General features: G+C 44.8%; 1 protein-coding gene across 2 annotated transcripts in view; it reads left to right on the top strand.

Annotated features, from left to right (window-relative positions):
* The window catches only part of RASA2 (RAS p21 protein activator 2), a 147867-nt gene that overhangs the window by 44361 nt on the left and 77074 nt on the right, over positions 1–26432 (top strand). Inside the window, exons 1-2 of one of the 2 annotated variants that reach the window (XM_040427781.1) lie at positions 4164–4196; positions 8808–8902. Coding sequence is in view for 1 of the 2 variants with exons in the window: in XM_040427780.1 (XP_040283714.1) it covers positions 8808–8902 (95 nt within the window). In the remaining variant the exon portion in view is untranslated. Of the gene's footprint in view, positions 1–4163; positions 4197–8807; positions 8903–26432 lie in introns of those variants that run through there. The other variant, XM_040427780.1, reaches the window with a different exon arrangement.

The raw sequence follows: 26432 nt of genomic DNA, 5'->3' as shown, positions 1-26432 counted from the left end.
GAAAATACAATAACTATTTAAGATTGAGTCATCTGAAAGCATGCAGGGTCCACCTTTTTATATTTACCTTGTCCTCCTTTTAGATAAATGATGCAGGGGTGCAGGGCTTGTAGACACATTTCTTTGACTGTGTACCAACTATTGCTTGGCTTACTTCGCGTCAAAATTTTGGCAAGCTTTAGTAGCATGTTAGTCCATGGCATCTTAGTCCATTTTACATTTGCTTTTTGAATCAGTCTAAAAGTGGATGCATCGTTATGTGCCAAAATTTGGTGCACTTTACAGTCAGACTTGGGCACAGTCACCACATTGTAAATTCTCCACATATTTATTGGCATTAGCGTCTTAAAAAAATTTGAATACGGTCTTCTTTTTTGAGTTGTAGACAGGTTGGAAATTGCGTGCAGAAGATCCTCCATAGTTCTGTCCCCGTAAAGCAGCCATAGACTTTGACCCTTACCACTGATTATCGGCCATCAGTGACAGATCTGTTGGATCAGCTTATAGTTAAAAAGTGATGTTTTTTTATGTATGTTTCTAGTGGTATTGGGCAAAAGTTAAACCTATCGGTTACTTTTAATCTTGTGTCTTTAGCCAACCCGAACTTCACTGCAGTGCAGTCTGATACGGAAGTAATGTAGGCCATGGAGTTTACTGGTGATCTTAAACTATTGAGTCCTAAGCAGTTTGGGCTGAGCGGCCAGGCTGTTTTGGCATAGACCAGTATAGATCTAGATATTTGACCTGTGTGACATGAACTTTTGCTATTCAATGGCCTAAAGTTATATCTAAAATATATATATTGTGGGGTGTCGCTCTAGTAGACAGGATTAGCGGACGCAGTATAGAGGCAAGTTCTTTGGATCAAATAGTTCAGTGTTTTATTCACACTTTAGGCAAGTGACAAAACAAGCCATCATATTCAAGCAAAAAGTCACCTTGTGGTGTTGGTGGTAATTCACACCATGCGGCAGTTCTGCCTCAGAGTCCTTGACCATAGCAGCACCAACCTGTTTTCACGCTAAACAGGTAGCAAGCCTTTATCCAGACACGAGGCTCCCAGACCCCAACACAGAGACCTGGCTTCTAAGCCCAGCTACCTATTTAAGGACCGCCAGGTGCTGCCAAAACCCGGACCGGCAGTTAAAAGCCAGTCCGGTATTTGACTTCACTTGGCTGTAAATCAGCCCAGCAGCACTGTCCTGTGTCGGTTTGTAACAGAACTACTGCCACCATGTGGCTGGGTGACCACATGACAGGCTAAAGCATTTACCGCCCTGACTGCTTCCTTAAAGGGGTTGTCTGGGTTCAGAGCTGAACCCGGCCATACCTCCATTTTCACCCAGGCAGCCCCCCTGACTTGAGCTGCTCCGATGCTCCTCCTTTGCCCTGCGCTAAATCGCGCAGGGCAAAGGCATTTTACGGAGTTCCAGTGACGTACCGGGCTCTCCGTGGGGCTGCCAGGAACCCCGATGACGTCACCGGCACTGATGGGCGGGCTTTAGCGCTGCCCTAGCCTGTAAAATGGAAGCTTCCGCCTGGCCGTGTGTTATTGTAAACAAAAGAGCCCGTGCCCTGAGCGATCAGCTCTGAACCCAGATAACCGCTTTAAAGATTTGGCAGAGCACTGCAGGATTAATGAGAGAGCTGTGCCTCTGCACACTTCTCTCTCCCTGCCTGATATGATCTGAGTGATCAGTGCAAGCAGAAGGGTGCACGATCTTGGAGAGGAACACCGCCATCTACATACTGATTAGCCCTAAGGTACAGTGAAAGGAGATGAGGTGTCCAATCACTGGAAGCTAAGGCCTCTTTCACACTTGCGTTGTCCGGATCCGGCGTGTACTCCATTTGCCGGAGGTGCCCGCCGGATCCGTAACAACGCAAGTGAACTGAAAGCATTTGAAGACGGATCCATCTTCAAAATGCGTTCAGTGTTACTATGGCAGCCAGGACGCTATTAAAGTCCTGGTTGCCATAGTAGTAGTGGGGAGCGGGGGAGCAGTATACTTACAGTCCGTGCGGCTCCCCGGGCGCTCCAGAATGACGTCAGGGCACCTCATGCGCATGGATGACGTGATCCATGCGATCACGTCATCCATGCGCGTGGGGCGCCCGGGGAGCCGCACGGACGGTAAGTATACTGCTCCCCCGCTCCCCACTACACTTTACCATGGCAAACATTACTTTAGTGTCCTGGGAGCCATGGTAACCATTCAGAAAAAGCTAAACGTCGGATCCGGATATGCGCCGAAACGACGTTTAGCTTAAGGCCGGATCCGGATTAATGCCTTTCAATGGGCATTAATTCCGGATCCGGCCTTGCGGCAAGTGTTAAGAATTTTTGGCCGGAGCAAAAAGCGCAGCATGCTGCGGTATTTTCTCCGGCCAAAAAACGTTCCAGTCCGGAACTGAAGACATCCTGATGCATCCTGAACGGATTTCTCTCCATTCAGAATGCATTGGGATAATCCTGATCAGGATTCTTCCGGCATAGAACCCCGACGACGGAACTCTATGCCGGAAGACAAGAACGCAGGTGTGAAAGAGCCCTTAAGAGCCTTTACTGATGTCACCAGTGGGAGGGGCCAGAACCAGGAAGAGAATACTGAGGTGTAATTAGAGAAACGTGATTATTTTTTTTAATTTTTTTTATAAAGATAATAGCGAGAGAGAAATATATATGTAGCAGAACTGTGTTTGTTAGGTGTGTGTAGAGCAGTGCTGAGTGTATATATGTCTGCTGTGTAGTAAAGCTGTGTTTGTCATGGGGTGATGTGAACACTAGCAAACATGAAAGTAGGCCAGTGGGGCAACACACAAAGGCATCTCCAAGTTGGTTTGTTCTGGGTATTTTGTGTATTCGAAATAGCTGCCGCATTTGCATCACAACTTACAACCATAGAGAGATTGCAGACAAGAACTCTGCCCTTAAGTGGATGCATTTACTATTACAGTCACCATCCTGGGACGGGCTATCTACCAGTTATATGTATATAGAGAGAAAATCCAGCAGTCTACTTGGAAAAAGTCCTTTTCTTTAAAGGAGATGGAGAGACTTCTCTAACCCCCAGCGATCATCTACAGCTCTGGTAGTAGTGTCTGTCTATACACAGAAATATAACATTAGATGCCAGCTATTCAGACGAATGTGGCAAGTGCTAGGTGTGCCAAAGGAGCTCCCCTTTTTTGCCTATAAAAGGGACCCCCATTTCTGGACTTCATTTACCTCACCCAGCTGAGGTATCTGGGCAGGATATACACACCCTCACCGGTTATACCGTACACATTACCACAAGGGGTATTCCAGCTTTGAAGACCTATCCTCCTAATCGGTTATCAATTTCAGATTGGTGGGGATCCGCTGCCCCCTCCAATCATCTGTTTTCGGCAGAGGCCAGCACTATAAACTGGCTCCGTCCATTGTGTAGTGGCCGGGTTGGTGTACAGCAGCTCAGCTTCCATTCAACACCTGGTCAACCATCTAATGTGTATAGGGCCTCCCGACTCTCCAATGCATGGCAAATATTTGGGTTAATGAGGATCAGGCATCCTTTCATTCTTAGGGAGGTAAGCAGGGAGTCTGGCAGCATCTTATTTCCCTTTTCCTACCAAGAACATATGCATGGTCGGTCGAGTAGAACATGCATGTGTTAAGGGGGGTGGGCGGAATCAGAAATTATAGCTGTTGGCTTTTTCAACTTGTATCTATTAAAAAAAAAAATCTGCCGTTTTTGTGATCCATGCACTTAAAAATTAGTCTATTTGCAGATTGTCCCTCAGCTGACAGCTCATGTGTAGCTCTGATCTCTGATATCCTGACTTTATAAACACTCATAGCTAAACTCTTATCTAACTGATAACTGTATGGCTAAAATGAGTGTTTGAGGTCAGGACGTCAGAGATGAGAGCTACTGTCACGGACGTTCCCGTGACAGGTGGCAGAAGATCGGTGAGACTGGCAACACGTGGTTTCATCTGACATGTTTTCTGTTTGGATCAAATGACTTCTGTGTTGTTTCTGGTGCTTGTCACACCTTCTTTCCCCAGGTGTGGCTATTAGGCTCATTTAACCTTCTCTATTAATAGTTGCTTCTCCCACAATGCTGTGCGGTTTATAGCTTCTGTTTGGACCTTTTGGATAGATTGTGGTTGGATCTCGGCTGAGTTCCTGGTGCTTCCATAACCTCTTTGAAGTTAAGTCTTTCCTTTCCCTTTTTGTATTTAGTTTGGGTTCTATGTGTTGCATTTCCCTATTGTTTGTATTAGGCCTGAAGTAGACTCCTGTTCGTCCTTCTTTTTGGAGGAACTGGTAGTCTTGTCCCTGCCATTAGTACCAGGCTCCTATAGGACTCTAGGTATTCCTGCGTATAAACTCGCCTACCTTTGGGGTCTGTTCATACTGGTAGTCAGTCAGGATTTTGGTTAGAGTTTTCACTAGGAGGTGTCCATTTTCCTTCCCTAGTTCTCAGGCCCGATTCCCTGTTCCCTCCTATGCTCGGTGTGGTGTTTCCCTCCCACAGCGAAGCGTGACAGCTACACAGCTGACTGAACTCAGGAGGGACAGGCTTCAAATAGACAGATTTTTAACTACATGTGTCACAAAAACTACTGCAAATTTTGACTAAAGACCAATTGAAAAAATTATCTTTAACCCAAAATTAGTAAAATACAGTCGTAAAAAAGAAATTTGCCCCAAAGGTGTCCATAGCCAAGTGTATGGCCGGCCTGACAGCTTGTTAATAACGCAGGAACGCTCACTGAAATGTTCTCCTCCTTCTCTCCGCACCTGCACCCCTCATCGCCACAGGAGGGGTAGATGATCATTAAAGGGTTAAAAGCAAATTGCAATTTCTCCTGGATGCAGCCAGAACGTGGACAGTACCTATGACATTTGCAGGAAGGCATTGTTGAAAAGCTGATCTTCTACACAATTTACTGTATTAGATTCCTTCTGCAGCATCTGTCAGATATCTGCATTCTTGGCCGTGTCTCCGCTGATGAGGAAGAGGAAGGGATTTGCGGGTTGAGCTTTCAAACCTGCGCAGTGGTTTTGTGGTGCAGACTTCTCAAGTGTTTTCCCGTCAGCAGACTTGTGTGCAGCTGCCAGGAAGCTAAGGACTCCGTCCCCATCAATGAATCCATTTTGTAGTGATTTCCAGGGTGAAGTCAACTGCACATAGGAACTTTCTGTCCAAATCCTGCTTTTTTCCTTAAAGTTTTTGTATTTATCTGTTCTTCAAATACTATATTGGCATCGTGTCGCAAAAGTTGTGGAAAAAAATGCTGCAATACTATGCTATTCTTTCACAAACGGTAATTTTTTGAAAATCAATTGACAAAATACAAAGTGAATGAACCAAAAAATCTAAATCTGATCAATATTAGCTGTGACTACCCATTGACTACAGAACAGCATCAGTTTTTTGTGGTACACAGTTTTTTAAGGAACTTGGCAGGGAGGTTGTTCCAAACATCTTGGAGAACTAACCACAGATGTTCTGTGGATGTAGGCTTGCTCAGATCCTTCTGTCTCTTCATGTAATCCCAGACAGAAGGATCTGTTGGGCCATATCATCACCTCCAGGTCGGACTCCTTGTTCTTCTTTACGTTGAAGATAGTTCTCAATGGGATATACAGTATATACACCAATATGGCCGAACTATATGTATAAAGAAGTAGGTAAAGTGTCAGAAACAAAGGGGTTGGAGAGGTATGGTCTTAATAGAATGGTTCAGTTATTCTCTAATAATAATCTAAAAGAATTTGCACAACTACAACAAGAATTTTATATACTGCATAACTCTTTTTATCTTTATCTTCAGCTCAGACATGCTATACAATCGCAAATAAAACATGAAAATATTGTTCAGGCACCAAAGCATAGTATTATAGACCTCACCACAACGCAGGGGAGCACAAATGGGGTAATATCTCTTCATTACATGACCATAATGGAAGTGCAGTATAAAAATAGGCCGTTAGGATTATATGGGAAATGGAAGTCTGACATTGGAGATCTAACTGAGGACTTATGGGATGAAGTAATGCAGAACTTTCAAATCATAGCAGTGAGTGAAGCACAACGGGTATCACAATTGTACTTGATGCACAGGGTATACAGAACCCCGGTTCTGTTGAAAAAGATGGGATATAGAGCAGATGAGTGTTGGCCGAGGTGTAATAGGCATAACGCTGATCTAATCCATCTGATGTGGAATTGCCCAAAGCTTAGGAGATACTGGATGGATGTTGTGGACTTGATAAATGTTGTGTTCCAAACTAACATAGAGGTTGCACCACTAGTGTGCGTTTTAGGATGTGTTAAAGTCCAGCCAGGGATGGCAAAAAAGAAAACGGCCATTATGCGTGTTTTATATCAAGCCAGGAAAAGTATTGCACAACATTGGATAGATCCAGAAGCACCTACATTGAAAGAGCTAATAGACAGGGTTCACATCTTGGTAAAGTCGGAAAGGTATGTCTATCAGAAGAGAGGAGCGGTCAAAAAATTTGAAATAGTATGGTTCTCGTGGTTGAGATATTACAACATTATTTAACAGTATATTGGGTGGAAAATGTCCAAAATATTGTATGCTGGATTATTTTATTTCTTGCCTGTTAGGAAGAATGGTGACCATTTATATGTTGGATGGATGAAAGATGAATATGTGAGCTGTTGAGGACAGGGGATGGAATGGCGGTCACGGAAGACATATAGGAGAGAGTATGGTAATGGTGTATGGTATTACAAAGACTATCACGGAAATGACTCTGGACTTTACTTGGTCGCAGGACTGAAAAAGGGGTGGGTGGGAAGAGGGGGGTGGGTGTAAGGGGTTGTTACTCTAATAATATTTTGTTTTTATGAAACTCAAATAAAAATTATCTGATTAAAAAAAAAAAAAGAAGATAGTTCTCAATGACATTGGCTGTATGATTGGGGTCATTGTCCTGCGGCAGAATATATATAACCTATTAAGGCTACTTTCACACTAGCGGCATGGACCTCCGGCAGGCTGTTCCGTCGGGTGAACAGCCTGCCGGATCCGTCCTGCCGCTAGTGAACGTGTGCCCCCGGACTGCCGCTCCGTCCCCATTGACTATAATGGGGGCAGAGGCACGGCGAGAGGCTGCCGGAATAAAACTACTACATGTCCGACATTTATTCCAGTAGCCTCTCGCCGGAATTCCGCCCCGCCCTCATTATAGTCAATGGGGACCGAGCGCCAGTCCGGGGGCAGGACGGATCCGACAGGCTGTTCACCTGACGGAACAGCCTGCCGGAGGTCCGTGCCGCTAGTGTGAAAGTAGCCTAACATGTCTATTTTTGAAAGCATTCTTACTTTGCAGCATTTTTTCACGTATACCTAAACTAAACCTTTTGCACAGTACTGTATCTCGGAGAAAGTGACCTTGCCCTTTTTTGCGTCCATCACATGACCATGGACAGATTTGTATCTCCTGGAATTGAATAATGGAAGTTCTTATAGAAAGGTTGCAAGCAGTGATTCATTTTACAAAGACTACCGTTTCTTTAATAAACCCACAATACTCCTTTTTAAGTTTTCCTCTGTAAATCTTTGGAGTCATTAAGCCAGCGGTGTGCACTGCTCCGCATCAAGACACCCTGGAGGAACTTTACCAACCCTGCGCTCCCAAATTCTGGCATCAAAAAGTCACATAATAGGGCTTTATTTGCACAAAAGTTTTGCGACACTTTGTATTTTTACTCCACTCACAGTTTTGAATCGTGGGTGGGAAAGCAGGCGTGAGTACCGTAACCTGCCAGATTCATCAACTGCGAGTCTGGAGTAGTACGACATTTGATAAATTTGGTCCAAATTACAGCAACACAGAGTCTTGCAAAACAGACTTAAAAAATTCCCTTTGATAAACGTTCTTCACTTTTCCCAAAATAAATCGGATGGGTCTAGTAAGACTGGAGTTTCTTTTTTTCCCCTATTTTTCATGTCCATCACATGACCATGGAGTGATTGAAGTTCCTATTGAAGGACAACAAGCAGAGATCTTAAAAACGGTGAAGAATTGATGCAGAAAATATATTGCAGAATGTTACGGTAGTTCATTTTACAAAGAATAACATTTCTTTAAGAAAACCATAAGGGCTCAAACGTATTTTGTTTCCTTGTCCGTTCCATTCACTTCAATGAGTCAGCAAAAAAACAGAAACGACTCCGTGTGCATTTGGTTTCCGTATGGCTGTTCCGCAAAAAAGATAGAACATGTCCAGTTCTTGTCAGTTTTGTGGACAAGGATAGGCATTGTTACAATGGATCCTCAAAACAAAAAACCGGATGCAATACGAATGTCACATGGACGTCATCCGTATTTTTGGCAGATCAGTGTTTTGCGGACCGCAAAATAGTTACGGTCAGGTGCATGAGTCCTAATACTGGAGTTACTGAAACCAATATTAATAAGAAATCTCACTAACATAGGGTGCACCAAAATGAATTGTGGTTCGTCCTTCGGGAATTCTATGCACCAGAAACCGAATTCTATGCCAAGAAGAAGCTGGCATAGGTTTCAGGTGTAATGTGCCAGTTTTGTGGTGAGCATTTTGTTAAATATGTTTGGGCCAGGAAGGTCCCCTCCCATTTTTAGGGAATGATAAGTGTGTTGGAAAAGAAGGAAGAGTCGTAAATGTTGGCACAAAACAGGACTCATCAGTTTTCAAGCCAGAATTGTAATTGTAGTTTTTGAGTTTTTTCTTTTTTTTTTAATAGCTTGGGGACAATATATTTCAGAATTTATTAACTTTCTCAACTTTTTAATCCCACAGGAAAGGTTGCCATAAAGAGAGAGGATTTGTGCAGGTACTATGGTAAAGAGCCCTGGTTTCCACTTCAGCCCATAGATTCTAACTCAGAAGTACAGGTAACGTCACTTCACCTTCTGTGTCTTGAGTATTTTATTTTTTATTTTTATGGAAATATCCTTCTGTTGTGTTCTCCAGGCGGAGATCTGCCTTCCCGCTTGCGTTGTTAGCAAGTGAAAGGAGCATAAGGGACGTGGGATGTGCTCAGCAAGAAATAGCATTCTCTCTTTTATTTTTTTCTTAACTAGAGTTCATATATTTTTTCTCATCTTAAGACCGGCATAAAAGACAGCGAGCTGAGTCATCGTTCACACTTTAATTTTCCTCTATACTGTTCAGCCTTGAAGGAACGGTTTTACCGGTTTATTAATCCCAACAAAATCCCCGAATTTGTCTCTGCACATTTCTCTTTCCCGGCGTTTTCAGTCTACGAGGGATCTGTTCTAACTGCGGTCTTGTCCATATAGTTTACACGTCAGGCTTTAAAGGGGTTGTGCGACATTTTGATATTGATGGCCCATCCTCAAGATAGGTCATCAATATCAGATCTGCAGGGGGTCCGGCTCCCAGCATCCCTTCCGATCAGCTGTTTGTAGAGACCGTGGCGCTGCAGCCTCTTCCTAGGACGGTGATATTGTATGGCCTCGGCGCAGCTCAGTCCCATTCAAGTGAATGGGGCTGAGCTGCAATACCAACTACGACATCTATGCAATGGATGACGCACCTCGAACAGCTGATTAGGGGGGATGCCAGGTGTCGGGACACTGCCAATCTGATTTTGATGACCTATCCTAAACACTCAGAATTAGAAAGAAAGACCCTTTTTTAAATACATTTTGAAAATATCAACTTCTCATGAAGACCAGCTCCATTTTGGATAGTAGTGTCAGATATCAGTGTTTGCAGTGCCGTCAGAGGTATACATCATAAGGATTTGTACGCCTCCAACAGAAGTCACTGTAAAGGCATATACGGGCATCTGTCCCTATACACAGTATACTGTATGGCGTACTTCTTCCTGTATGCATTGGCACAGCAGCCTGCGCCATACAGCGGATAAAAGGTGTACTGATGTATACCAGCCCAACGGGGGCCTAAAGGACATGTTTGACGTGTGCCGGGAGATTTCCTGTTGCATACTGCAAAGGAGCACTGCCTCTGTCGGGGGAATGGAGGTCTAAGGTTATGTTTGATGTGTGTGCTGGGAGCATGTAACCGACGGCCACAGCCGAGTGCAGAGCAAAAGGGAACCTGTCGCCAGATGCATCAATCTGAAAACTATTTGCATATGAGATATGTGCTCGTCAGTACTTTGTAAGGGTCTTGGTTCTGTTTCAAGGTCATATATCAGTAGATTTGTACCTATGACACTGGCTGACCTGTTACATGTGCGCTTGGCACTAAAGGCATCTGTGTTGGTCCCATGTCCATATGTGCCCGTATTACTGAGAATAATGATGTTTTAATATATGAAAATGAGCCTCTAGAAGTTACCGTTACACCTAGAGGCTGTGCTCTCTCGGCAACTGCCGCACCCTCTGCACTTTGATTGACAGGGCCAGGTAAAAAAAACGTGATCACGCCTGGCTCTGATTTCTCCTAAAGTCGATCAAAGTGCAGACGTCGCGGCAGCTGCAGAGAGAGCAGAGCGTCTAGGTCAGGGCTGGCCAACCTGCGGCTCTCCAGCTGTTGCAAAACTACAACTCCCAGCATGCCCAGACAGCCTACAACTATCAGCCTACAGCATGGCATGGTGGGAATTGTAGTTTTACAACAGCTGGAGAGCCACAGGTTGGCCAGCCCTGGTCTAGGTGTAACGGCAACACCCCCCACCTAGACGCTCTGGGGGGCGTTTCCATTACACCTAGAGACTCTGCTCTCCCTGCAATTGCCATGCCCTCTGCACTTTGACTAGGCCAGGCATTGTAATCGTCATCACGTCTGGTCCTGTCAACCAAAGTGGTAGAGGACACAGCAGTTGCAGAGAGAGCAGAGCCTCTAGGTGTAATGGCGACGCCCACGTTGCTCCTAGAAGCTCATTTGCATATATTAAAACATAATTTTTCTCAGCAATGCGAGCACATATGAACATGGGACCAACACAGATGTCTTTGGCTGCCAAGTGGACATGTAACAGGTCAGCCAGTTTTATAGATACAAATCTGCTGACAGATGCCCTCACAGATGTGGTCCCCATTGTGTAGAAATCAAGGTTTTATTTTATGCTAATTAGCCCCTGGCTGATATGAGGGCAGTGCCGTTGCACCCAAAGCTCTGCTCCTTTCCATTCCCTGCTGCACCCCCCACCACTTTGACTGACAGTGCCAGGCAGTAAAGACGTACTCACGCCTGGCCCTGAAGTCTAGCGGCAGAGCTTTCGGCGCACACGCTGTACAGGGATGGAGCGCCAGGTGGTCTCCAGGGTTTAACATTTCCCTAAAATTGGTCATCAATATCAGTTCGGCAGGGGTCCGACTCCCCACACCCCTGCCTATCAGCGGCTTGGGAGTATTTTCAGCGCTGGAAGTAGGCACCAGATCTCCACAGCTCAGTCCATTGTGTAGTACATGGAGCTGGTTACGGAGCAGGTCTGTAGTAACGAGCCCCCCTGCCAATCTGATATTAATGACAAGAGAAGGCTACATTGGAGACCATCCCGCAGCTGACCACTTGCACCAGTGGCTTGTGTATCACTAAGTAGAATGTGGATTTGATGTTATTGAAGCCGGGGTGGGGAGTGCGTGCTGGTCATAAGATGCCTTCTACAAGGATCTAGAGTTCAGAAACCTCAAATGGTATTCATACCTGTGTGACAAACATGCCCGAGCTTGTGTCTGTCCTGTCTAGTAAACATGTGCCACGGCCTGTCGGGTTACTTCTGAACTGCTCTTACTATGGGTTACTTTAGTTGTGACTGACCTTGGACCTGGTTCAATATTCAGCCTCCTGCAGACTGAACTTGAGCGCATGAGATTAGAAAGCTTCTTATTGTTATGTAACCGTACCATGCCAGACCAGAACGGCGCTCCTTCTCATTGTATCCAGCTTGAGATGCTGAGGGATGGTCACAGCGAGTTGTATTGCTGATCAGGTCAGCGCCTACTAGTGGCTATAGATATATCCATCCATAACTGGCACTGCACAACGAGGTGTACCGTAGTAAGAAGCGCAGTGAGCATGTGCGTCCTGCAGTACACAGCTCCACCACAGGACGTAACCTGCTGTGAAACTGATTAGCCACAGGGTTCGATGGTAGGCTAATAGTTTTGATAAAGGATGGATTTTGGGGAAAGTGATATAACAGAGCTCTCTGTTGGGCAGGATTACTTTTATGTTAGTGGCACAACCCCTTTAATGATACAACAGATTTATTTATTTTTGGTCATTAACCATAATCTGTGTCTTTTTAAAGGGGTTTTGTGGGATTAAGATGTTGATCGCCTGGGACAAGTTATCAGTATCAGACTGATGGCTGCACCGCCAGAACTAAGTTAGTGTTTGGAGCAGGAAACTGTGCAACTCGGCTCCTATTCACTTGAAAGGGAGCTGGGCTGCAGTAACCAGGAGGTACGGAGCGGCGCTTCCCGCTGCATTCTAAGAGTAGGTCATGACTTAATAGCGGAAAGATATGACAGGTAAATCAGCCGGTACTCCGTAGTATTAGCGAGCTGTGCACGTGTCCAGGGTCGGCGTCACAACATATCCATATGAAAAAGACCGGCACTCGCTGATGTCAATGCAATTTTCTTTATTGTATCACACGGAGGAACAATAACAGGTGACGCGTTTCGACTCTATACCAGTGGTTTGACAGACTCGTATAGAGTCAAAACGCGTCATCTGTTATTGTTCCTCTGTGTGATTCAATAAAGAAAATCGCATTGACTTCAGCGAGTGGCGGTCTTTTTCATATTAATAACGGAAAGGCAGACATTAAAATGAAATGCTGTATATAGTTTGTGGGCACATCTATGTGTCTGGGGTCTGCACGAGTGCGGGTGAACACACAAGATCCACACAAATTTCCGTGCTGATTTAAGTGCGTTACTGCACCAAAATCAGCAATTTCTAATTGCGGATTTTGGTGCGGATTAAATGGGGTTTTGCCGCAGATCTCACCCTTTGTTGGAAATGGGTGAAATCCGCAGCTAAAACCGCAGGTCATTTTCTGTACAGAACCAATCTGCAAAGTGTACATGAGATTTGTGTATCTCATGTACTACACTGCGGTTTTTCCGCAGGTGGCCTTAGTGTGCTTTTACATGTGTAGATGTAGGACCCCTTTCTGTCCAATAGATGGGTTTGCACACATGGATTTCTTACCGAGCAGGCCTGTCTCACAGGTGATGAAGCTGGTCTGCGTTGGCCATTTACACCCACAGTTATTTTGTTGGGTTGCAGCCAGTTCTCATCTTCCTCATCTGTGAAGCCTCTTTTACACGGACGGGTGACCAGGAAATCCATGTTGCTTCTTCATACAGGTACGTCCCACCGACAACAGTGAAACTGTATGTGAACCAACCATTACATTAACCATTGTTTGGTTGCATACAGTGGCTGGTGATGATTGTGCCATGTAAATTGCGCTAAACGCGCTAACTGTACCATCTATCAGCTAGGGAAAATCTGCCAGTGTAAATGGGCCCTTATAATCTTCCTAGAATAAGTCCTAACTGTTCCCATAGTGGAGGGAATGTGTAAATGGACAGGGGATCTGCCTGACAAGTGACCTGATGTCCGCTACTATCTGCCTACCAACTGTATCGTTTCAAGGGGCTGTCACACGGAAAATATTCTACAGTTTTTAAACCAACACCTGGATCTGAATACTTTTGTAATTGCATGTCATTAAACATTTAGCATAGCCTCTGAGTTATTCAATAAAATGTATCTGTATAGCGCCACCTGCTGTTTTTTTTTCTTATTTCTTTGACCTGCTCACCGAGAGGGCCGCACATGCTCAGTTTCATCCTATAACTGCCTCCTGTGTTGTGATAGGGAGACCTGAGACACGCCCCCTGAGCTGTGATAGGGAGAGCTGAGATACGCCTCCTGTGTTGTGATAGGGAGAGCTGAGACACGCCCCCTGAGCTGCAGCAGAAAAGACACGCCCCTTGAGCTTTCAGCTTGATATAAATCTAGCAGAGCTATGAATGTGGAGATCTCTGGATCAATGTGAGATCCAGGGCTGGTTCTAGCTTTGTTAGACATAGACTGTCATGTACTATATCATGCCTGATTTTTATTTTTTACATTCGTCATGGGATAACCCCTTTAAGCATCTGTACATATCTGAGAGACAAAGCCATTAGGATGTTTTTGTTTGTTTGTTTTTTTAAAAGCAGCATTTAAAAAAAAATATTTTCGGAGTATAAAGCCGTCACAGCCAGAATTTATATGTTAGCCAGTAGGAAATAATAATATACTCTACAAACACTGCATTTTCTCTAGTGTTTAACAGGAATCTGCCACCAGGGACCTCCCTGTACATAGTTGAGGTTCACCTGATTAAAACGCTGTTTTTCTTTTGTTGATCTGAGGCCTCATTCCTAACTTATTATACTTTTTCTTAATATGCAAATTAGGCCTTTGGTTCAATGAGGGCGTCACCGTTGCTCTTCTTGCTCCATTCCTTTCTGTGACCAGCCCCTTCCTCGCTGCTTTGCTTGACAAGGCCATGCAACGGGAAAGCAGACAACGAGGGGTCAGCCACAGAAAGGAATGGAGCTTGTGTGCAACTAGAGCAGTGATGACGTACTCATTGCACCAAAGGCCTAATTTGCATATTAAGAAAAAGTATAAGTTGGGAATGGAGCCTCAGATCAAGAATTAAAACAAACAGTGTGATAGCAAGGACGATGGTGACAGATTTATTGATTTATTTTACTGACCTATTCCGCAGTGCATTACAGACATATTTATTGCTTGTTCACAAACCACTGAGTCACCAATCCTGGCATCTTTGTCAAATCACAGCATACTCGGGGTGTGTCTTTTTTCAGGGGGTTTCCCATAGACGTCTCTGAAAATTTGTAAGTAAAGATATGTGTGTGACTTAAAGTGAATGTGTCATCAGAAAACGACCTATTGTTTAAATCATGTTTTTTCAACAATTTAAACAAAAAACCTAAAATGCTGCAGTTTTCACACTGGCCACTAAGCCTAATAATTGGCACCACTTCTTGGTCTGTACAGATCCTTTTACTGCAGTTATCTGCTTATCTGTCATTCTAATCCTGCCTGTAATAATAGCACCTCTGTGTATAGATAAGACAGGATTCACCATAGCATTGTGAAGGTGCATTTACATATATGGCGGGAGCATTTATTTTAGGTTTTTCTCTGAACTGAGAGTTCGTTCAGAATTGATTTTAATATCATTATTAATGTATTAAAAAGTTTTTTTTTTGGTTTTTTTTTAAAAGTAGTGGATAAATAGGCTTAGAAAGTGATGACAGGTTTCCTTTAATGCTGTGTAAATGCTGTTCAGAACAGCTCAGGCAAGATGGCCGCCTCCATAATCATGTTCAGCAAATAGAATAAAGAAATCTGCAATCAGAAAATAAGAAGAGATTAGAAAAAAAAAAATGTGCTGCTATCTGGTTTTAACTGGCAGATATAATTTTGGGTGACACATTCCCTCTAAACATGCCTGCCCACAAAGCTTGCGGGACACATTTATTTCAAATTTATTTATGCTAGATTTTTGGTCGACGTACAAAAAAAAGACACCCAGGCTGTTGGGAAATCTGTCTCCTCTTGTATAGGAGGAGGGTGCACTGTGCATATGGTGCATCCGGAATTGATAAATCTCCCTCCGCCTTGTAATAAATTCATGTTCATATCTTTTGCTACATCTGAAATGTGTTTGATGTATTTGGTACAGTTGATTAGCTAATTTCAGGCCTGGATCGGTTCATATAACCCGTCCACACAACAGTTAAAGGGGTATGCAGGTTCTCTCCATGGAACGGAAGGGTGTGATGTTTTTATATCAGCTGCAAAGAGATGGTGTTTAAATCATTTGAGCAACTCCTTAGTCAGTTTGCCCTCCCCCATACGGCCTTTTATCAATTTTTGCTATTAAGACACGCATTCCAGGCTCCGCCAAGGTCTGCGCCGCTTACTTGCACAATAGTCCCACTGTTGCAACAGATTCTCACATGTGGCTCCTCGAGTGGACTAATATCATCCATATACAGGAACTTGTTTGTGAAATCTGTGAGGCAAGACTCTCCAGGGGTCAAACAAAAATGGGTTCTATTTCAGAAGATCAATGGAAAGCAGTACTGGCACGGACACCTCGGTTATCAATGTGTGGGGGCCAGCGTAGGTCCCAACTATTTCTTGTTCATCGGGTATATCGGACTCCATCCTTTCTGATCGGGGTTAGGAACCATGCCTCCTGCACTAGATGTGGGGAGAGTCCTGCATCCCTGATACACATGTTCTGGGAGTGTACGAAGCTTAGGCATTTTTGGACCGGCGTGTTCACTTGTATTAGGGTACTTTCACACTTGCGTTTTTCTTTTCCGGCACTGAGTTCCGTCAAAAGGGCTCAATGCCGGAAAAGAACTGATCAGGTATATCCCCATGCATTCTGAATGGAGAGCAATCCGTTCAGGATGTCTTCAGTTCAGTCATTTTGACTGATCAGGCAAAAGATAAAACCGTAGCATGCTGCGGTTTTATCTCCGTTACTTTCGCCCACCCAAGTAGGAAACTTGGAAAAGGGTTGTTTGAGGCTAAGGCCTTATGCACACGGGTGTAGTTTTTGTCGGACATGGATTTAGGGCTGGGTGATTAGGACAAAAATTAAAATTGCGATTAATTGAACATGTAACCTCGATTTCAATTATTGAACGATTATTTGGGGGTGTGGCTTGGGGCATGACATCGAGCGTGGCTTAGCATGGGGTGTTATACGACACCAATCGTTGTGATCATGTTTTGAGTTCTGTGCTTTCTTAAAGGGAATCTGTCACCTCAAAAACGCATATAAAACCGCCATCATTACCTTATAGTAGCCCCCAGTCTGTTCACAATCATATGTTTGATCCGGTAATCTGATGCTCATTTGCTTAAAAAAACTATATTTTAAGCGCCATCAGCGCTATCTTTCCGGTCAGCTGCAAGTCAAGGTAAGCACGCCCCCTAACCATTCCCTCTCTTGTTTGATTGACAGCCAGAAGTCTCGCGCATGCGCGGTGCGCTCCTTGGTAAAGGGCTGTTAGCCGGCTTTCAGCGGCACACTGCGCATGTGTGAGACTTCTGCGATCCCGGCCGCACTTCAGGCTGTCAATCAAACAAGAGAGGGGACGGTTAGGGGGCTTGCTTACCTGGACTTGAAGCAAGGAAGCTGCTGCCCTCTTGACTTGAAGCTGACCGGCAAGATAGCGCTGATGGCGCTTAAAATATTGTTTTTTTCAGCAAATGAGTATCAGACTACTAGATCAAACATATGATTATGAACAGACTGGGGGCTACTATAAGGTAATGCTGGCAGTTTTATATGCGTTTTTGAGGTGACAGGTACTCTTTAAAAATAAAAAAGGCAATTTTTTTTTTTCTCAGTTGGGGATTTTTCTTTGCATCACCATTTTCTGAGAGCCATAACTTTTTTATACACTGCTCAAAAAAATAAAGGGAACACAAAAATAACACATCCTAGATCTGAATTAATAAAATATTCTTCTGAAATACTTTGTTCTTTACATAGTTGAATGTGTTGACAACAAAATCACACAAAAAACAAAATATGGAAATCAAATTTTTTAACCCATGGAGGTCTGGATTTGGAGTCACCCTCAAAATTAAAGTGGAAAAACACACTACAGGCTGATCCAACTTTGATGTAATGTCCTTAAAACAAGTCAAAATGAGGCTCAGTAGTGTGTGTGGCCTCCACGTGCCTGTATGACCTCCCTACAATGCCTGTGCATGCTCCTGATGAGGTGGCGGACGGTCTCCTGAGGGATCTCCTCCCAGACCTGGACTAAAGCATCTGCCAACTCCTGGACAGTCTATGGTGCAACGTGACGTTGGTGGATAGAGCGAGACATGATGTCCCAGATGTGCTCAATTGGATTCAGGTTTGGGGAACGGGCGGGCCAGTCCATAGCATCAATGCCTTCGTCTTGCAGGAACTGCTGACACACTCCAGCCACATGAGGTCTAGCATTGTCTTGCATTAGGAGGAACCCAGGGCCAACCGCACCAGCATATGGTCTCACAAGGGGTCTGAGGATCTCATCTCGGTACCTAATGGCAGTCAGGCTTCCTCTGGCGAGCACATGGAGGGCTGTGCGGCCCTTTAAAGAAATGCCACCCCACACTATTACTGACCCAATGCCAAACACCATTACTGACTCATGCTGGAGGATGTTGCAGGCAGCAGAACGTTCTCTACGGCGTCTCCAGACTCTGTCACGTCTGTCACATGTGCTCAGTGTGAACCTGCTTTCATCTGTGAAGAGCACAGGGCGCCAGTGGCGAATTTGCCAATCTTGGTGTTTTCTGGCAAATGCCAAACGTCCTGCACGGTGTTGGGCTGTAAGCACAACCCCCACCTGTGGACGTCGGGCCCTGATATCACCCTCATGGAGTCTGTTTCTGACCGTTTGAGCAGACACATGCACATTTGTGGCCTGCTGGAGGTCATTTTGCAGGGCTCTGGCAGTGCTCCTCCTGTTCCTCCTTACACAAAGGCGGAGGTAGCGGTCCTGCTGCTGGGTTGTTGCCCTCCTACGGCCTCCTCCACGTCTCCTGATGTACTGGCCTGTCTCCTGGTAGCGCCTCCATGCTCTGGACACTACGCTGACAGACACAGCAAACCTTCTTGCCACAGCTCGCATTGATGTGCCATCCTGGATAAGCTGCACTACCTGAGCCACTTGTGTGGGTTGTAGACTCCGTCTCATGCTACCACTAGAGTGAAAGCACCGGCAGCATTCAAAAGTGACCAAAACATCAGCCAGGAAGCATAGGAACTAAGAAGTGGTCAGGTCACCACCTGCAGAACCACTCCTTTATTGGGGGTGTCTGGCTAATTGCCTATAATTTCCACCTGTTGTCTATCCCATTTGCACAACAGCATGTGAAATTGATTGTCACTCAGTGTTGCTTCCTAAGTGGACAGTTTGATTTCACAGAAGTGTGATTGACTTGGAGTTACATTGTGTTGTTTAAGTGTTCCCTTTATTTTTTTGAGCAGTGTATTTTTGTTCAGCAGAGCTGCATGATGGCTTGCTTTTTGCAGGACAAACTGAAGTTTTTATTGGTACCATTTTTAGCATACATACGACTTTTTGATCACTTTTTCAACTTTTTTAGGACTAGGTGACAAAAAAAATTTGAATTGCGTGTTTTTATCATTCATCGCACAGGAACATTTAAAAAAATATTTTAATAGTTTAGACATTTTTGGACATGGCGATGCTTAGGCTACTTTCACACTTGCAACAGAATGATCTGGCAAGCAGTTCCGTCGCCGAAACCGGCAAAACGCATGCCAACTGATGGCATTTGTAAGACTGATCAGGATCCTGATCAGTCTGAAAAATGCCTGATCGCGGTCAGAAAAATGCATTGAAATGCCGGATCCGTTTTTCCTGTGTCATCCGGAAAAACGGATCCGGCATTTATTTTCTTCACTTTTTTTTTTTTTTTTGGTCTGCGTATTTTGAATGCCGGATCCGGTACTAATACATTCCTATGGGAAAAAATGGCGGAGATAAAACCGTAGCATGCTGCTGTTTTATCTTTTGCCTGATCAGTCAAAATGACTGAACTGAAGACATCCTGATGCATCCTGAACGGATTACTCTTCATTCATAATGCATTAGGATAAAACTGATCAGTTCTTTTCCGGATTTGAGCCCCTGGGACGGAACTCAGCGCCGGAAACGAAAAACACTAGTGTGCAAGTACCCTAATCCGTTCAGTTTGCATCAGGATGTCTTCAGTTCAGTCATTTTGACTGATCAGGCAAAAGAGAAAACTGCAGCATGCTACAGTTTTATCTCCGGCGAAAAAAACTGAAGACTTGCCTGAATGCCGGATCCGGCATTTTTTCCCATAGGAATGTATTAGTGCCGGATCCGGCATTCAGAATACCGGAATGCCGGATTCATGCGCATACTGAAAAAAAGGTGAAAAAAATAAATGCCGGATCCGTTTTTGCCGGATGACACCGGAAAGACTGATCCGGCATTTCAATGCATTTTTTCGACTGATCAGGCATTTTAAAGACTGATCAGGATCCTGATCAGTCTTACTAATGCCATCAGTTGGCATGCAGATTGCCTGATCCGGCAGGCAGTTCCGGTGACTGAACTGCTTGCCGGATCTCTCTGCCGCAAGTGTGAAAGTACCCTTAGGATAAAACTGATCAGTTCTTTTCTGGCATAGAGCCCCTAGAACGGAACTCTATGCCGGAAAAGAAAAACGCAAGTGTGAAAGTACCCTTAATATGTTTATTATTTTTTGTTTATATTATTTATATGTAAAATTGGGAAAGGTGGGTGATTTGAACTTTTAATATTATTATTATTATTATTATTATTATTATTATTATTTTATTATTATTTTTTTTAACTTAAAGAGGACCTTTCACTAGAATAAAACATCTAAACTAACTATACAGACATGGAGAGCGGCGCCCAGGGATCCCCCTGCACTTACTGTTATCCCCGGGCACCGCTCCGTTCTCCCGGTATAGCCTCCGGTATCTTCATAGTTAGGCTCCACCCAGGGGAACCTGCCGGGGTCTCCTTCTCCCATGCTGTAGCGCTGGCCAATCGCAGCGCTCAGCTCATAGCCTGAGAGGCTTTTTTTTTCTCTCAGGCTATGCGCTGAGCGCTGCGATTGGCCAGCGCTACAGCATGGGAGAAGGAGACCCCGGCAGGTTCCCCTGGGTGGAGCCTAACTATGAAGATACCGGAGGCTATACCGGGAGAACGGAGCGGTGCCCGGGTATAACAGTAAGTGCAGGGAGATCCCTGGGCGCCGCTCTCCATGTCTGTATAGTTAGTTTAGATGTTTTATTCTAGTGAAAGGTCCTCTTTAATAACTTAATAACTTTTAGAACCTGGGATCTTTTGATCACTTGTCCCATTCACCTTAATAGAGATGTATTAGGGTGAATGGGATTCTGACACATTCTGATAGCCCGCCCCATACAATTCCCTGCTCATAATGCCATACATGAACAGCATTATGCGTTAATGGGAGTCACATTTACTATTAATTTGAGACACATGGAGGTTTAAAATTAAGTGACACCATGTAGCCTATTATATAAGGACATGATGGGGTCACTTGCTATTAATATGAGGCACATGGAGGCACTAATGTTATAAAACCATGTGCCTCGCATTAATACAGACACACAGCATATATACCTGTAAAACTCCAGGAAACCACCTGCAGCAAGATCTCTCTGGATGCTGAAAAGTTAAAGCACCTTTGATTATGTCATCACCATGTGACCAATAACAAGTGGATCGGGCCACTGGGCTTTTTTATTGGCAGCAGTGGCCGGGAGAGGGAGGGACCCTCTCCCTCCTTCTCTACTGTGCACTTCTTGACTGCGCAGTTTAAAGGTAACACTGCCGCCCGGCCCCCATATGACATCTCAAAAATGAAAAAAAAATAAAACAACTACATGCGCAAAGTGCCGTTGGTTAATCAGGCTGATGGTCGTTTTTTTTTGTTTTTTTTTTAATCATCAGCCCAGCCCTACATGGACTTAAGTTCTTTATGTCATCCGTCTGCTGTCTGCATCTGTGTGGCCGTTATAGAAATTATAGCACATGTCCTATTCTTATCTGGATGAAAATAAGCAATTCTAGTGAAGGACGTGAGAAAATTGCAGCATGCACATGTCCGTGTGGTTTGCGAACTGCAAAGTGGATACGGTCGTGTGTCTGAGGCCTTATACAATTAGTAGACATTGCATTGGTAGCCCAATTGTTGAAAAACCGGGATTTTTATATCACTGAATTGTGATAAAATGAATTGGACATATGGTTGAACTCATAACCTGTATCTGAGATGTGCAGTTATTCAGTATTAAATGTATCACAACTTTAAAGTGTAAGGCCTCTTGCACACGACCGTATCGCTTTTTTAGTATTTTGTGGTCCACAAAAAATACAGATGACGTCCGTGTGCATTCAGTTTTTTACGGAACATCTGGCCCCTGATAGAAAAGTACTATCCTTGTCAGTTATGCAGACAATAATAGGACATGTTCTGTCTTTTAACGGAATGGAAATACGGAAACGGAAGGCATACAATGAAATGAATGGTTCCGTATACGGAACGCAAAAAACGGAACGTAAACGTCCGCATCAGTTTCACAATTTTGCGGAATGGGTGCGGACCCATTCATTCTCTATGGGGACAGAAAAGATGTGGACAGCACACACTGTGCTGTCCGCATTTCCGTGCCGTGGCCGAACTTCCGGGCTTCAGCCCCCAACTTCCAGGCGCGGCTCTGCAAAAAATAGAACATGTCCTATTCTTGTCGGCAATTGCGGACAAGAATAGGCAGTTCTATGAGGGGTGCCGGCCTTGTGTATTGCGGATCCGCAATACACTACGGACCTGTGAATATAGATATAAAATATTTTGCTTGGGGCGAGTTCACCAGTGGCCTAAAAATACTCCACGAAATCACAAGCGCAATTGTACAAATTACTATTGCTTAGGCCTCATGCACACGACCGTTGTGTGCACCCGTGGCCGTTGTGCCGTTTTCCGTTTTTTTTCGCGGACCCATTGACTTTCAATGGGTCCGTGGAAAAATCGGAAAATGCACCGTTTTGCAGCCGCATCCGTGATCCGTGTTTCCTGGCCGTGAAAAAAATATGACCTGTCCTATTTTTTTCACGGCCAACGGTTCACGGACCCATTCAAGTCAATGGGTCCGTGAAAGAACACGGATGCACACAAGATTGGCATCCGTGTCCGTGATCCGTGGCCGTAGGTTAGTTTTTATACCGACGGATCCGAAGATCCGTCTGCATAAAAGCTTTTTCAAAGCTGAGTTTTCACTTCGTGAAAACTCAGAACCGACAGTATATTCTAACACAGAAGCGTTCCCATGGTGATGGGGACGCTTCTAGTTAGAATACACTACAAACTGTGTACAAGACTGCCCCCTGCTGCGGCACCTGAAGGGGTTAATTGTGCTGATCACGGCCCCCTGTAAGAGATCAGGGCTGCCAGGCAGCAGGGGGCAGACCCTCCCCCCCCCCCTCCCCAGTTTGAATATCATTGGTGGCCAGTGCGGCCCCCCCCCCCCCCTATTGTTATAATAGGTTGGTGGCCAGTGCGGCCCCCCCCTCCCTCTATTGTAATAATTTGTTGGTGGCACAGTGTGCGACCCCCCCCCCCTCCCTTCCTCTATTGTAATAATTCGTTGGTGGCACAGTGTGCGCCCCCCATCGGCCCCCCCTCCCTCTATAGCATTAACAACATTGGTGGCCAGTGTGCGGCCTCCCATCTCCCCCCCCCCCCCCCCCCATCATTGGTGGCAGCGGAGTTCCGATCGGAGTCCCAGTTTAATCGCTGGGGCTCCGATCGGTAACCATGGAAACCAGGACGCTACTACAGTCCTGGTTGCCATGGTTACTTAGCAATAGTACAATAGTAGAAGATTCATACTTACCGGCTGCTGCGATGTTCGTGTCCGGCCGGGAGCTCCACCTACTGGTAAGTGACAGGTCTGTGCGGCGCATTGCTAAATGAACTGTCACTTACCAGTAGGAGGAGCTCCCGGCCGGAAATGAGGTTTCACGATCTAACTCATATCCGACAGTATATTCTAACATAGAGGCGTTCCCATGGTGATGGGGACGCTTCAAGTTAAAATATACCATCGGATTGGAGAAAACTCTGATCCGATGGTATAAAAGGGACTCCAGACTTTACATTGAAAGTCAATGGGGACGGATCCGTTTGAAATTGCACCATATTGTGTCAACGTCAAACGGATCCGTCCCCATTGACTTGCATTGTAATTCAGGACGGATCCGTTTGGCTCCGCACGGCCAGGCGGACACCAAAACGACTTTTTTTTCATGTCCGTGGATCCTCCAAAAATCAAGGAAGACCCACGGACGAAAAAACGGTCACGGATCACGGACCTATGGACCCCGTTTTTGCGGACCGTGAAAAAAAAGTCTGTGTGCATGAGGCCTTATTTTGTGTTTTTGGCTATGAATTTTGTGGTTGTTTTCATGGCATTTATTATGCCTGGCTTGCATAGCTTTTGATCCTGGGTTGACTCTTGTTTTTTGCCTAAAAGTTATTATAGCATAATGTATTTATGGTTAGTGCCAGATATGTAAAGGGTTGAACAGCTGGGGATGCGCATGATATGTGGGATACAGACACAACATGGAGTATTTCAGGTATAGTCCATTCTGTAGTCTCTGCTTTTGACTACATCAGTGTTGAGGTTGTCTAATGTGCTGCTGATGTGCAGATTTCATTGCTGAAGCTTTCCGCACCTGTGGATGAGATTTTTAATGCATTTTGCAGATGCTGTAAATGCTGCGGGTTTTCCACACGCAGTTCTGCCGTAGAAGATCAGCATTTTTACCAAACATGGCCAAAACTTAAAACCACCGCAGTTGGAGTCACTGTGTTGGGTAGCTGCAAATACAGTGGAGGAGTTTAAGCATGCATAGGATAGGCATAAGGCCATCCTTCATATAAGATAGGGCCAGGGGCTATCCATAGTATTCAGTATATTGGGCAGACAAGATGGGCCAAATGGTTCTTATCTGCCGACACATTCTATGTTTCTATGGGTGGGGGGGGGGGGGTAATTGTTTGGACTGGGTTGAGTGATGTATGAGTTTTCTGCATTTTGTGGTTAGTGGCGTATTTTCTGGGCAGATGAAACCAGCTAATTTTTGCCTCTCTACAAATATATTTTAAAAAATCAATTATTGCTATTGCCTTTTTTTACTATATTGTTTATGCTGTACACAATTCACACTGACCTGTTTAAGGGTACTTTCACACTTGCAGCAGAGGATTCCGGCAGGCAGTTCCGTCGCTGGAACTGCCTGTCGGATCCGGCAATCCGGACGCAAACTGATGGCATTTGTCAGACGGATCTGTCTGACAAATGCCTTGAAATACCGGATCCGTCTCTCCGGTATCATCCGGAAAAACGGATCCAGTATTTATTTATTTTTTCACAGATTTAAGAAGAACGGATCCGTCAATGCAGCAATTTTAATGCCGGATCCGGCACTAATACATTTCAATGGAAATTAATGCCAGATCCGGCATTCCGGAAAGTATTCAGGATTTTTGGCCGGAGAGTAAAATACAGCATGCTGCGGTATTTTCTCTGGCTAAAAAACGTAAGAGGGACTGAACTGATGCATCCTGAACGGATTGCTCTCCATTCAGAATGCATTAGGATAAAACTGATCAGTTTTTTCCAGTATTGAGCCCTTAGGACGGAACTCCAATACCGGAAAAGAAAAAAGCTTTTGTGAAAGTACCCTAAATTAATTGTTCAGGTTGGGGAAGGAGCCTAACCGCTGATCAAGACGGAGAGCTAGGAGCGAGCTCTCTCCTCTACAACCCGAACTTCTAGCAGCTAAAAGCCAGAAAATAAGCTAAAAATGGGCAAAGTCAGAAGGGATCCCTCCAAAGAACCCCCGAGAACACCTAGAATGAAAAAGACCCAAGCGGAAATGGACAGGTTCTTGAAAAAGACGCATACTGTCTCTCCAGCACGCTGTGAAAAGATGGCGCCGCTAGCTTATGATCGAGACTCAGATGAAGATGACGGCGCGTCAGCAGCGGGAGAAGAACAAGAACGGGATCGAAGCACACTTACTAAAGCTTTCTTTAAAGCCACACTATCACAAGCTTTGGCCCCGATAGTACAAGAGCTCAAAGAGCTCCGGCAGGACATGAAGAGACGTGGGGCATCGCATAGAGAAACTTGAAACAAACAAAGATCAAGTGGTGACCCACAAAACTGCTATTGTCCGCACCTTAGAAGATCAGATCTCCTCCCTCAACATGGCGTTCTTCATGCTTGAAGATCAAGAGAACAGGAGCAGACGCAGAAACATCAGAATAAAAGGATTACCAGAATCCATACCTCATGATGACCTAGAGTCAGTAATGCTAAGCTTACTTGCCGATCTCTTGGGTATGGATGGAGCACAATCTATAAAAATTGAAAGGATCCATCGGGCTCTCCGACCCACCCCAAAATCAGAAGAGCCGCCGAGGGATGTGGTCTGCGGCCTTTTAAGCTGCAAAGACATGTCGGCCATCTTGAAGGCCTCCCGCGCGCACACAGACCTAAGCTATGACGGTAAAACTGTTCTATTCTTTCAGGATGTGGCCCCCTCTACCTTACTAAAACGCCGCATACTTAGGCCCCTTACAGACCACCTAAAGCAACAAAAAATATTATTATATTATAAAGGTGGCTCTTCCCGTTCGGTATTACCTTTGCGGTGGAGGGCCGCCGCTGTGCGATCCGCATACCACGTGACCTCCCATTGGACTGGGAAATATTAGATATACAGCCGTTGCAGCTTG

This window comes from Bufo bufo, chromosome 4 (genome assembly GCF_905171765.1).
Source record: "Bufo bufo chromosome 4, aBufBuf1.1, whole genome shotgun sequence".
Lineage (NCBI taxonomy): Eukaryota > Metazoa > Chordata > Amphibia > Anura > Bufonidae > Bufo > Bufo bufo.
This window is presented reverse-complemented; position numbering and strand designations above follow the sequence as displayed.